Source organism: Drosophila bipectinata, chromosome 2L (assembly GCF_030179905.1).
Source record: "Drosophila bipectinata strain 14024-0381.07 chromosome 2L, DbipHiC1v2, whole genome shotgun sequence".
Classification (NCBI taxonomy): Eukaryota; Metazoa; Arthropoda; class Insecta; order Diptera; family Drosophilidae; genus Drosophila; species Drosophila bipectinata.
In genome coordinates this window covers 12,738,740-12,750,963 of record NC_091736.1, presented here as the reverse complement: position 1 = coordinate 12,750,963, position 12,224 = coordinate 12,738,740, and the positions used below count along the sequence as shown (strand labels likewise).

The 12,224-nt window shown below is 42.6% G+C and overlaps 5 protein-coding genes across 5 annotated transcripts; 3 read left to right on the top strand and 2 right to left on the bottom strand.

Annotated features, from left to right (window-relative positions):
- The first annotated feature begins 3,928 nt into the window (after positions 1 to 3,928).
- Positions 3,929 to 4,885, top strand: DCTN5-p25 (Dynactin 5, p25 subunit). The gene is made up of 3 exons (XM_070277111.1): positions 3,929 to 4,078; positions 4,168 to 4,467; positions 4,521 to 4,885. The coding sequence occupies exons 1-3, from the start codon at positions 4,031 to 4,033 to the stop codon at positions 4,740 to 4,742; spliced, it is 570 nt and encodes a 189-aa protein (XP_070133212.1). The 5' UTR covers positions 3,929 to 4,030; the 3' UTR covers positions 4,743 to 4,885.
- On the bottom strand, positions 4,879 to 5,668 carry Ankrd49 (ankyrin repeat domain-containing protein 49). Its single transcript, XM_017241667.3, has 2 exons — positions 5,468 to 5,668; positions 4,879 to 5,417 (listed from the first exon to the last, which is right to left on the bottom strand). Exons 1-2 carry the CDS (start codon positions 5,601 to 5,603, stop codon positions 4,906 to 4,908), a joined length of 648 nt encoding a protein of 215 aa, XP_017097156.1. The 5' UTR covers positions 5,604 to 5,668; the 3' UTR covers positions 4,879 to 4,905.
- A 64-nt stretch (positions 5,669 to 5,732) lies between these two features.
- On the top strand, positions 5,733 to 6,463 carry NC2beta (negative cofactor 2beta). The gene has a single exon (XM_017241669.3). It carries the CDS (start codon positions 5,831 to 5,833, stop codon positions 6,380 to 6,382), a length of 552 nt encoding a protein of 183 aa, XP_017097158.1. The 5' UTR covers positions 5,733 to 5,830; the 3' UTR covers positions 6,383 to 6,463.
- THG (tRNA-histidine guanylyltransferase) lies at positions 6,398 to 7,501 on the bottom strand. The gene is made up of 2 exons (XM_017241665.3): positions 7,228 to 7,501; positions 6,398 to 7,171 (listed from the first exon to the last, which is right to left on the bottom strand). The coding sequence occupies exons 1-2, from the start codon at positions 7,451 to 7,453 to the stop codon at positions 6,456 to 6,458; spliced, it is 942 nt and encodes a 313-aa protein (XP_017097154.3). The 5' UTR covers positions 7,454 to 7,501; the 3' UTR covers positions 6,398 to 6,455.
- Positions 7,502 to 7,555: 54 nt separating this feature from the next.
- Positions 7,556 to 9,270, top strand: Rnmt (RNA guanine-7 methyltransferase). The gene is made up of 2 exons (XM_017241664.3): positions 7,556 to 8,814; positions 8,869 to 9,270. Exons 1-2 carry the CDS (start codon positions 7,614 to 7,616, stop codon positions 8,949 to 8,951), a joined length of 1,284 nt encoding a protein of 427 aa, XP_017097153.1. The 5' UTR covers positions 7,556 to 7,613; the 3' UTR covers positions 8,952 to 9,270.
- Positions 9,271 to 12,224: the final 2,954 nt, after the last annotated feature.

Here is a 12,224-nt window from a genome sequence, read left to right as displayed (position 1 = left end):
TCATATTTCGCTTAAGTAGGTTGGAGGGCTTATAGCCGACACCGATCGGCTATCATAGTTTATCAAATCCGTTGAAAGGTAAAAGGAAGTGGAAACAAGCCAAATCACAACAAAATCAAAAATATTGAATCTAATACCCGGCCCGATTTCGAATCAAAGCACCAGTTTGAATCTGAATCGAGGCTCGTGCCTCGAGGTTAGCCTTGCCCATGGCATACAAAGTCGAACATTGGTTTTGGGATATTTTTTAGGTCTCTCCTCGGGTTCAAAACTATTAGCGCCCGCATGCAAAAAAAAAAAATGAAAAAATACTTTAGAGCTCAATAGAGCAATCAAAATTGGAACAATGTATGAGGGTAAAACAAATAAGCTTTAGGCAGATACAGTATGGAACATTTTTAATACTATTTTACAAGATAATAGATACTACTAGATAATAAATGGTGTTACAAGGTACGAGACTGCTAGAATATCTAATAGATACCATTATACCAGTACCTAGTATTACTAGATTCTATTTCACCTTAATATGAATCTAAAATGCATATCTATGATTATAATAGAAAGAGCTCTAAATAAATTAATTAAAAAACACTTTATTTCAATCTTGACACCATTAAATTATAATTACTTCTTTTATCTCTAAACCTAATTAAACTTTATTATTATGATCCGCACTGTAGGTACAAGCTTAGGTGCTGTTGTCAGCAATATTGTTGCTGCTGTTGTCGTGCGTTGCTTTTTTGACAGTTAACTCTCTACTGGTTTTGAATTTTTTTTCGTGTACCATACGGGGGCCACTTAAATTTTGATGTTGATCGATTTTGGCGCAAAAAAAAACCGAAATAAACACATAGAAAAACGGATTTTTAATGCGAACTCAGCCTCGGGGCATAGTTAATGTATTAATTAGCACAACTTGGTCAGTCTGAGGTCGCTGCAGGGGTAGCAACAACAATGTTCTGCATGCCACGCCCATCCAAGCATGACGACAGGGGCGGGGGCAGTGGACGAATATAATTTGTATTATAAATATTCGCCACATGAAAAGCGCATTCATTTGCACGCTTCACACAAATTTTCTTACTGTTTGTTCGACTGCGCTTAACTCAAACATCGGCAACTCCAACAAAGCCAAGAAACCGCCTCCCCACCCACTCCTCGGCCACCCCCAGCTACTGCCATTGTCTAGTACAGTCATTAGTTAGTTCTTGAACTCGGCTTTTGAACCGAACCCATAGAGTATGAACGCGAGCCGCTCCAACTTCATAACTAATCGCGGGCTACTCGTTTCGCGGCGAGATCTTGACATAAGGAAGCCATTTGGTGGCTATATTGTATTGTAATGAGTGTAATTAGTGGAAGCCGCAAATTATTTGTTCGAGGGAGAGTTAGCACTAAGATATTAGGTTTTAAAATGTAATATTATTCAGCCAAAAAAAGATAATGTTTATCTTAAATTTTGAACAATTTCCTCTTCTACAGAATTTAATCTTAAAATCTATTGATTTTATTTTCTATATAAATGCAAACAATAAAAATACCAAACAATAAATTTTCATTGAATCTACAACATTATATGACTAAGAACCGCCCCTTGAAAATATTATATAAATTTTTCTAAAAATATCCTTGAAACATTTGTGGAAAACTCGCATTCCGAGAGCGTCGTGTGCCATGGCCCCCCATCTGATAGTCACCTTTGTTCTGTCAATCCGAACATCGCCACATACATATGTCAGAACACAGGTACACTCAAGCATATATGTATGCATTTATCTATGAATTGCCAATTATAGATACACTTTATCGATTGAAACAAAAGACTTGAACAAAAAACTTGTTTCACTTGCCGTTGTTGTTGTTTCTCGTTTATTGTTTGTTGTTGTTTTGTCGGTCAGCATTAAGACCTCCATGCAAAAAGTGAAAATATTATGCAACGTTCTCCCCGGTCGTCGTCTCTGTCACACTTTTTCCTTGCCTCACCTTGGGCCCCATAAATTCAATAAATACTTTTCTCAATTTTTTTTTAAGGTAATTGCAATTAATTTCATTTGTCGTTTCTCCTTCATTGTTGCATTATTTTAACTCTGGTGTTCTTGGCCATAGGATAGATACAAAATATTAACGTAATTCATTTGCAATTATTTAATTATATATGACATGACTCGAACTCAAACTGGATAGCACTGGCATTGTTTTAGTAAAAACTTAATTTTTATTTATTAATTATGGGCTGGACTGTTTTGGTTTTCTCTCTCAGGCAATGTTTAAAGTTTAAAACAAAAAATGAAACTGAAACGTGGGGAATTTTCGAGGGTAGGCGGTTTTTTGGAGTGCGTGTGCTTTTTGATCTTGATTAGCTAGCCATTTAATAATGAATTTCCAACAATAATAACCCATTATCAAGGTTGTGGATGAGTTGGTCACTGTAAATATTTACATAGCTTGTCAATAATTTTTTCCCCTCGAGCCATTCAAGGTCGTAAATCTTGGGATTTTATTTCAAGGCTATAAGAATGTTGGAATTCGAATTTCAAGGTTAAAGAATTATTCAATTTTTTGTAACTCTAAGAACTTTGAGATTTCATAAAATACTTTTAAAATTTTTTCATATAATACTGGAAAAAAATAGAACAAGCCTTTAAAAGTCCTCGCCACATGCTAAGATAGAAAGTCTAACTAAACTTATTCTAAAATTATATAAGAAAAACTATTAAATATTCGTAAAATGATATAAATAATCACCTTTCAACTGCTTTAAAATCTGACTAAACAACTTAATTAATAACCGATTATTCGCAACCTCCTCTTGATGAAAACAACACACAACTATAGACACAATCTGAAGAACCGAAAAGAAACAATTCCAAATCATTTATTCAGTCTACTCATTTGAGAGCTGTTTGTGTGCACAACTCAATTAATTTCCAAACATTGCTCAAGTTCAAGTTTATTAACCTTAGGTTCAAAAGTGCAAACACCAAACAGATTAATAGATTTTAATGTGGTTTTTCATATTGAAGGTTAGACGGTTTCTGTTCTTTTCGTGAGGCGGATTCTTCAAAGCAAATCAATAAAGTAAAACAATTGTCGGCAATTAATTTCCGAAGAAAAACAATAATGCCAAAGTTCAGATGGTTCACTCGATGAAGGTCAAGTGGGGAAAATATGATTTTCATAAAGATATAATGAATTGAATAGCTTGGAGGCACTCAAATCATTAATTAAAAACTGTTTATGAAGCTATTTCATTTACATGCTGACAGCATAATGATACCCTTTATTTGGGCAAACCCTAATCGATTGACTTCTGCAAAAGGCAGAGAACCAAACGAAAAAAAATAGAAACTGATATACGCAAACGCAAAACAAATTAAAATGCTACCATGATTAGCCCGCAACGAGGCATGGGCATTCGAGCGTGCACCTTGAAGGTTAAGCACAGGGCTGGGCCGCGATTATTAAAGAGCATTAATTGGAACATCGTTGCAGAGCCGGACAGCGGGAAGTTGAATTTTCGGAAGGTTACACCAATCGGCGGGGGGAGGGAGGCCAAGACTCGTTGATTTCGCCGCCAGCTGTGCGCCGAATTGGCTAGCGGCAATTATTCACATTTTCATTCTGCCAGAAGATTTAAATCTGTGAAGAGCAGCTGTCTAATCTGCATCGTGATTGTTGCTTGCAAAAGGTCAGGGTCATTATGGTTTAAACACCTGCATTACCCCTTTGGCAGTCGAAGACGCCTATAATTCGTTGCAAGTCGCGTGTAACTAATTATTAATTAGATGTAATGGAAAATGCAATGGGCTTGTTAGGGAAATTACAGACTGCTTATTGGTTTTTTTAAATTTCGCGGTTCTTGAGTCAAAGTCGATAGTTCTGCTTATCGATATGTCAGTAGTGTTATTAAGCACTCAATGTGAATAAATGCGACAACCCTGACCGCAACAAAACAAAAGTCCACAACATCTGTAAAAATATACAAAAAACCAGTCGCGATAATAACCCACTAAACTGCCAGGCCATTATGGAACTTCCCGACACCTACTACAGCAAGGATGAATACGTTGAGACGGCAAGTATTGGCAATGATACACATCGATGGCTTTATATCCCAATTATTGATGACCTCATCATACTAAAACTATGTTTTTTGTTACACAGGCTTCTGGAAATAAGGTGAGCCGGCACACAGTGCTCTGTGGCTCCCAGAACATCGTCCTCAATGGCAAAGTGATCGTCCAAAGCGGAGCTATTATTCGCGGGGATCTGGCCAATGTGCGAGCAGGGAGGTACTGCGTGATTAGCAAGGACTCTGTCATCCGGCCGCCTTACAAACAGTTTAGCAAAGGCATCGCCTTCTTTCCAATGCACATAGGCGATCATGTCTTCATTGGTGAAGGCGCCGTCGTCTCGGCGGCAACAATAGGTTCCTGTGTCTACATTGGAAAGAATGCTATCATTGTAAGATATCCATGCCATCTAGAGAAGATTTATAAAGATATGTTTGATTGTAGGGCCGCCGATGCACTCTTAAAGATTGCTGTGTGATTGAAGACGGCGCCGTGCTGCCACCAGAAACCACAGTGTCCAGTTACATGCGCTACACTAAAAAAGGCACCATTGAAGGCGGTCAGGGAAATCCTTACTTTGTGCCTGCAGCCATGCAGGAGGAGATGGTCAACTACACAAAGTCATTCTACGAGCATTTCGTTCGCACCCCTGCTCCGGCCAGCTGAAAATAATAGTTTTTTAATGCAAGTTCCGGTTTTAAAGTAAAGTTGGACTCTTGGCTTGAAAAGTTGGCTCCACAAGGGAATACTGAAACTGCTTAATTTTATACATTATTTATGAGATAAATATATAAGTATTCTACAATTAAGTATATTATTTTTCATTTCACTAATCTATCAAGCCAGTTTCACAATCGTATGCCTCGTCGCCAATCTCGAAAATCGGAAAACTCATGCCGGTGCGGCGGGCAATCACAGAAGCCAGTTCCTCCGAGTTGTTCTCCTTGCGGGCCTGGATATAACGATTGAGTAACAGGACTGTGGCAGTGTTCCGACAGTTGGACACCGTGGCGGTTATGTGCAAGGGCGTCTGCTGGCCTTCCGACTCTGCGTTAATGTCGGCTCCGAACTGAAGCAACAGGTGGGCACAGTCGGCATTGTTCCACTTGCAGGCCGAGTGCAAAGGTGTCCAGCCGAGCTCAGTGCGAGCGTTGGGATCGGCTCGGTGCTGAAGCAGTAACTTGGCCATGTCAACGAAATTGTTGTAAGCGGCCCGGTGCAGTGGCGTGTAGCCATCGTTATCCCGGGCGTTTACAGCGTCCGCATCCAGGCGCAGTATTTCGCGAACTTCGCTAATGCGGTTCTCGTTAACCGCCCACAGTATCATGCTCTCGATGCTGGCTGAAATTTAATCAATGAGAAAAACATTCGGCTTTCATATTTTAACTTACATTGCGGATTCTTGTCCTCCTCAATTAACTCGTCCGCATCGTCATCCCAGCCACTAACATGCATTCCACGCGGCACCTTCGCATAGCGGAGTTTCTCCACCTGCGATTTCTCATCGTCCGAGTCGTAGTCTCCCATTTTCAAAAGAAATTCAATAAAAAACCAAAAGCTTCCAGTTTTGTTTATCCTACATATGGTTAAGGACTTTTCCAATACTGGTCATGGGAAAACTATTTATCGATTGCATGATGTATATCGATATTTTTATTGCTCTGTTTTCCGAAATTTCCCAGCACTCCACATGCTGTCTTGAAAAACAACAAATATAATAAATTTTGTTTACGTTCGCAGAGTTAACCAACGCTATGGCAAATCCGCAGGAGGACTTGCTACCGCCCAGTGCCGAGGACGACGAATTGACCCTACCGCGAGCTAGCATCAATAAGATCATAAAAGAACTGGTGCCCACAGTGCGGGTGGCAAACGAGAGTCGCGAGCTAATCCTTAACTGCTGCTCAGAGTTTATCCATTTGATCAGCTCGGAAGCTAACGAAGTGTGCAACCTGCGTAACAAAAAGACCATCAATGCAGAACACGTACTGGAGGCGCTGGAACGGCTCGGATTTCATGACTATAAACAAGAGGCGGAGGCCGTGCTGCACGACTGCAAGGAGGTGGCTGCCAAGCGCCGCAGACAGAGCACAAGGCTGGAAAATTTGGGTATTCCCGAAGAAGAACTGCTACGTCAGCAGCAGGAGCTCTTTGCCAAGGCCAGAGAGGAGCAGGCACGCGAGGAACAACAGCAATGGATGAGTATGCAGGCGGCGGCAATGGTGCAACGGCCACCCCAGGCAGACGGCTCCGTAGCCAGTAAGCCCAGTGAAGATGACGACGACGATGATGATGATGATTACTAACGGAAAAACAATTGGTTTCTCTTAATGCACTAATGTAATTTAATCTTAAAATATATTGCCATAAGTTGTACTATCAGCTAATATCGGCCTTAATTTGTGGCTGCTCGTCTTCCTGCTCCGAAGAATGCTTCTCATTCAGTTGGTTCTCAACCAATTTGGGAAGTCCCTCTGGTGAACTGTAGCTTCCAGGGACATATTTTCCAAGGATCTCAGTGTGGTGCTTCCAGAACTGCGAAGAAATCAAATCTTCATGTAGAGGCACAATGGCTTGTCTTCCCTTTCGGTCCACCAATCGCTTTCTGAGCAGAATCGTTCCCTTTCGATACATGGCCGGAAGGTTGTTGTAGTTGATGCCGAACTCCTGGAAGAGTAACTCGTTCTTGTCGGCCGAGAAGGTTCCCCGCAGCCGCTCCTCTGCCTGCTGATTCGAAAGACCCTTGTCCAGGACAAGTTTCCAAAAGGCAGTATTGTAGAGATTGTTGACATGAACGTCGGCCTGTCGCCAGCTAAGATAGTCCCTTAAATTCTCGTCCGATGGATACAAAACTACCCTTCCGTCGAAGCAGGGAGCGTAGGCCAGGGGACCGCTCTTCCAACGAGGCCACTGCATCACGTAGCTCGAAGAAAAAAGGCTGGTGACATAGGTGAGTAGTTTGGCTGATCGCCGTTTGAACGCGGTAGTCTCCTTGCGAAAAACGAAGGAGTACTCATCGCTCTGACCATAGGCCAGAACAATATCCCGGAATTCTTGCATCACAGCTGTAGCAGCAGCATTCATTACATTAAGTGCTGTGGGAAATATTCGTCTTTAGTTTACCATCTTCAAACAGAGTTACTCCTTTTACCATTTTCATCATTGGGCTTGTCAAAGTCGTGGGTCTTGGAGAACTTGTGAAACTTCTTGCCATCAATCCGGATCACAATCCACACGTTGGGAAGGATGCTGTCGTCCTGCTCGAAGGACTTTACATACTCAAACCTGCTGCACGCCATTCTGCGAATGGGCAGAACTCGGGAAAATGGTGGATTCAGAAATTTGTAGAAAGTATTCAAAAAACCAATTGAACGCATTGAGGCGACCGCATGAGAAGATAACAGCTGATGGCTGCTGTTAGTTAACAGCACTGGTAACAGTAAGAGAAATAGAGATGGGAGTCAAATACATCTCTAGCGACCCGATAACATCGATAGCTCGAACGGTCTCATCACAACAAGGCAATCTAGTGAAATTATGAGCGTAAATTACGAACAAAATGCCGCTGATGAGCAATTTGCGAGAGCACACAAGGCTGTCAGCTTGTCAGATGACGAGGAAAGTGAAAGCAATGGAGAAGGACTCTCGGAAAGGCCCCAGGAACCGCCTGCGACATCCAGCAGTCTGGCACAGGAGTTCTACGAGGAGCCGGGTGGAAAAGGTGGTGGTGGTGGAGATGGCGAGACGCAGGAGGATGAAGCTGCCGGCGGAGCGGCAAACACACATGTGGTGGCCACCCACTACAACGAGCTTAAGGAGGCCGGACGCAAGGACCGGCAAAAGTCAAAAATCTTCTTCATGCGAAACTTTAACAACTGGGTCAAGAGCCAGCTGATCAACGAGTACATGGCGCAAATTAAGGAACAGAAGCGCGTCGGTGATGCTCTTCGCGTGCTAGACATGTGCTGTGGCAAGGGCGGTGACCTGCTCAAATGGGAAAAGGCGTCCATCTCGCATCTCATCTGCACGGACATAGCTGAGGTTTCAATAGAGCAGTGCCAGCGGAGGTATCAGGATATTCTGCGAAGAGCCGAGAACTCAAAGTTCAGCAACAAGTTCACCGCCGAATTTTTCGCCTGTGACTCGACACTAGTCCGCTTGCGTGAACGGTACAAGGACCCTTCTTTGCAGCTGAATCTTGTATCCTGCCAGTTTGCGTTTCACTACTGTTTCGAATCGCTGGCCCAGGCCGACTGCATGATGCGGAATGCGGCCGAGTGCCTGAAGCCAGGCGGCTTCTTTATAGCCACGATTCCGGACGCCTATGAGATTGTTCGAAGGCTGAAGGCAGCCGGTCCAGAGACGCGCCGCTTCGGAAACGATGTCTACAGCATCGAGTTTGACTGCGAAACAGATCCACTGCCACTTTTTGGAGCAAAGTACCAGTTTCACTTGGAGGGCGTCGTTGATTGTCCCGAGTTTCTGGTGCATTTCCCAACGCTGGTGAAACTGGGCCGTAAATATGGCCTACAGCTGATCCGGCGTTCCACCTTTTCAGAATACTATAAGGAGACCCTGCCCAAAGGTCGGCAGCTCCTGCAGCGTATGACGGGCTTGGAAACGGTTCAAACCCAGCGACATGGTAGCGAGGAACAGTTCGCCCATATTCGGAACTTCCAGGCAACGCAACGCGGAAGACCGCTGGGTACACTCTCCAAATCAGAATGGGAAGCAGCAAGTAAGTTTTATTTGCATGTTTTGATGATAAATATTTAACTATGGTTTTTTTCAGCACTTTATCTGGTTTGTGCCTTCAAAAAATGCAAAAACTCTTGGGATACCAATGGCAAACCCGTGTTTGAGTTTGACGACTGAACAGCAACCAGCCAATTATACGTAAAAAGAGTCCTTTCAAGTCCTGTTTATGGTGGCCCAAATATTTAAAAGATCATACTCGAAAGCGTGAACAGATTGTATTTTTAGGCATTTTATATGTGAAAGTGTTTAGTTAGATTTTTAGATTTTCAAATAATTACAGAGGTTTCTTTACTAAAGTTTTCACCTTTAAAATATTTACACTGATTAGCTACAAGAATTTATTTCAATTAAAGTTAAAAGATTGTTTGAAAACTGTATGAATATTATAGATCAACATGCAAATATAAAACTAATGTGTTATCTACCTTATTTAGTGTGGGGTCAAGTAGCATTATATGTCTTAAAAAGTGTTCATAAAATTTTATTAAAATCATAATAATAATGAGAACTTTTATTTTCTATAGAGGCCTTATGATGATTATAAAATATTAAAGATTAAATAAACAATGATATTTAATTTTGAAAAGTAAACTTATCTAAGTAAATATATTCCTTAAGATATTCCTTGACCCAACCTCTCTGGGGGGAGGAGAAACTGACTCGCGTGTGTTCGGTTCCACCGAAAGCTTTGATAAGAACGCTTTCGGATGGCTGAGACAAGTTCGAAACTGGAAGGACGACGATGTCGGAGAAAGCTTTCGTGGACGGGGCGCTGAGAGCGCACAGCTGTTGCTTTCACGGCGACGGCGCCTTTGAAGGACATTGGACAAAGGTTAGTCCTGACGTTTACGTTGCCGGGTCGTGCCTGCGAGCGACCTAACCTGCTCTGCTCCGCTCAGCTCTACTCCACTCTGCTTGGTAGCTCTGTTCCAAAACGTTCAGTTCCGTTCCGTTCAGGTTGGCCTGGCCCCTGGCCCCTGGCCCCGATGCGAACGAGCGTGTCGTGCCAGGCGCCCGATGCATCAATGAATTATCGTAGCTCAAGTGTAAATAAATATTTGATAACGTAACAAAGGTACCGTTGCGTCGGAGGGGGGTAGTGTGGTAACTTTCAGGTGGCCAATGGTGGAAAGGGGAAAAATAACGGCATAAATTACGCCATTGATTGGTTTTGAAGAGCCTGAAGAAAACTTTATATTGAGGCAATCAGTTAGCTCTCCCTTTCATTACCGCCCACCCTTCCCAATACTCTCTTTAACCACTGCCCCCCCGTTGGTTTCTCTTTGTCCATCTTTTCTTGAGATCCTTTGCCCAGTTTCTCCAAGTTCTTGTCAGATAATTTCATTATTTAAAGTTTTGCTCATAAAAATCAACTTTGGGTGTAAAGTTTAAATTTGTTTTGCACACACTGACGCACACACTCACACACATACACTGATTGTTTACTACAAGCGGTAGGCAAGCAGGAAGGCTGGGAGGCAGGCTGGGAGGCAGGCAGGCAGGCTGGAAGGCTGGCAGGCACGTGGGCAAGAGTGGGTTGCGCTGGTGGAGAATGGGTGTTCCTGGGCGGGCGGGATGGTTGGCTGGTCGGTTGGTTGGTTCGGTTTGCTTTGTTTAAAGTAGAGCGTGCGTATTTATAAGGCAAACAACGGAGCCAGAGCCAGAGCCCGAGCCAGAACCAGAGCCAGGGCTACCCTAGCTGTTTACGTTTACACACACGACGACTTTTCCTGTCCCCTGGTCCTATGGCACCTCCTACCCCTCCTTGTTTCCCACCTTCCCCCTTTACCTTTACCTTCACCGCACTCTCTTCACACAACTAACCCACCGCTTTTGGCCAGGTCCTTTCCGCATGTCCTTCGCCACGACTCGCTTTGCACTGATTGGCCCTAATGAATCTTTTTGTTACCTTCTCCATGCGGCCGCCTGCGCATTGTACCATAAGGTCTATGTAAATTAGTTCACTTTTAACCCAAACATACATACATAGCTCCAGGGTGTTTAAAATTAATAACAAATTAAAAAATATTATAAAGTTCTAAACTAGTTTAAAATATTTCAAAGCAAGAGTCCAAGTAGTTCTGAAGTTCCATGCCTATTGGCTGGATGATCCTGGCCGTTGAAGGGTTAAGGTCTATGCCACAATGCCACAGAACTGAGTAATGTGCATACGTGACTGCAATGTGCTCGTCGTCTGTGTGATGGGTCTGGGTGTTGGTCCTGCTGGGCACTGACAAAACGCAGGTAGGAAATGTGCGGCCTTACATTACGTATACGCAGTGTGTACAAACAAAATACATGCCGCAATGTTTGTTTTGTAAGCCTGTCGAGGCAAGCGAGCGAATAAGTGTCAGCCTCTCTCTCGCTCACTCCCCTCCCTGCCATCCTGCATCCTCGCTCATTTTCACATTCTCTGTAGATCATAAAATGCATGTATATGTTGGGAGGGGGGGGGTCTGTCTTGGTGTGTGTGTGTATATCTGTGTGTATTTGTGTGTGTGGTGGTGGGGATTGTGTTTATTCAACCGCATGGAACAATGTGAAAAACGCATGCCAGGCATGCGGCGGGACGGTGTCCTGGTCTTTGCCTCCTTACCCTCGCCCCTCGCCAGCTTCAGCATCAGGCCCATGCTCCTACTCAGCGGGAATGATTCAGAGAGTGTGTCCATGTCTGTGTGGAGCGTTCCGCTATGCTAAACTTTTTACAAGGATTGCCCCTGGAGCGGGTTGGCTTGGTTAACGCAACAATTTAACACAAAAACCGAAAAGAAGGTAAAAGAAATGAAAAGAACGAAAGATGAAAAAAAAGCGTTCCACACATATTTCTCCATATATGTATTATTGTATACTCTACCATAGTATAGTATGTATGCCCAAGGACTTAGCCGCGCACGTTGGCACCCATTGAAAGCCCATGTGAAGATGATGAGCTGCAGCTCATCGCTCGGTAATCTTTTGTGGTTCTTTTCTGGCCAAAGAGAAACTTGAACTCTGCCTTTCAACGCTCGAGTGTTTTAACATTTATCGTGGTAGTTACTCTTGGCTTAGTTGAATGCGGTTTTCCTTCCATGCCAGCCAGGTTGAGGTCAAATGTTAGCTTAGTAATTATTTTCAGTTTTGACATTCAGACTCAAAAATGATTGACAGAAAGTCTTTTTTTAATTTACTTCCCCTCTAGGTTTATTTTCCCAAAAAACAAATGTAATATTTAAAATTTTTGAAGTAGAGGATACTTAGTTATAGTTTGTAAAAGATGAACCTTTTTTCTATTTTTTATGGAATTAATAAATAATAAAAACATAATAAAAATGTTTGAATTTCTCTAATAATAATAATAATATTAATAAATAAGCAAATGTACTATAAATATGTAAAAATATAAATACTAAG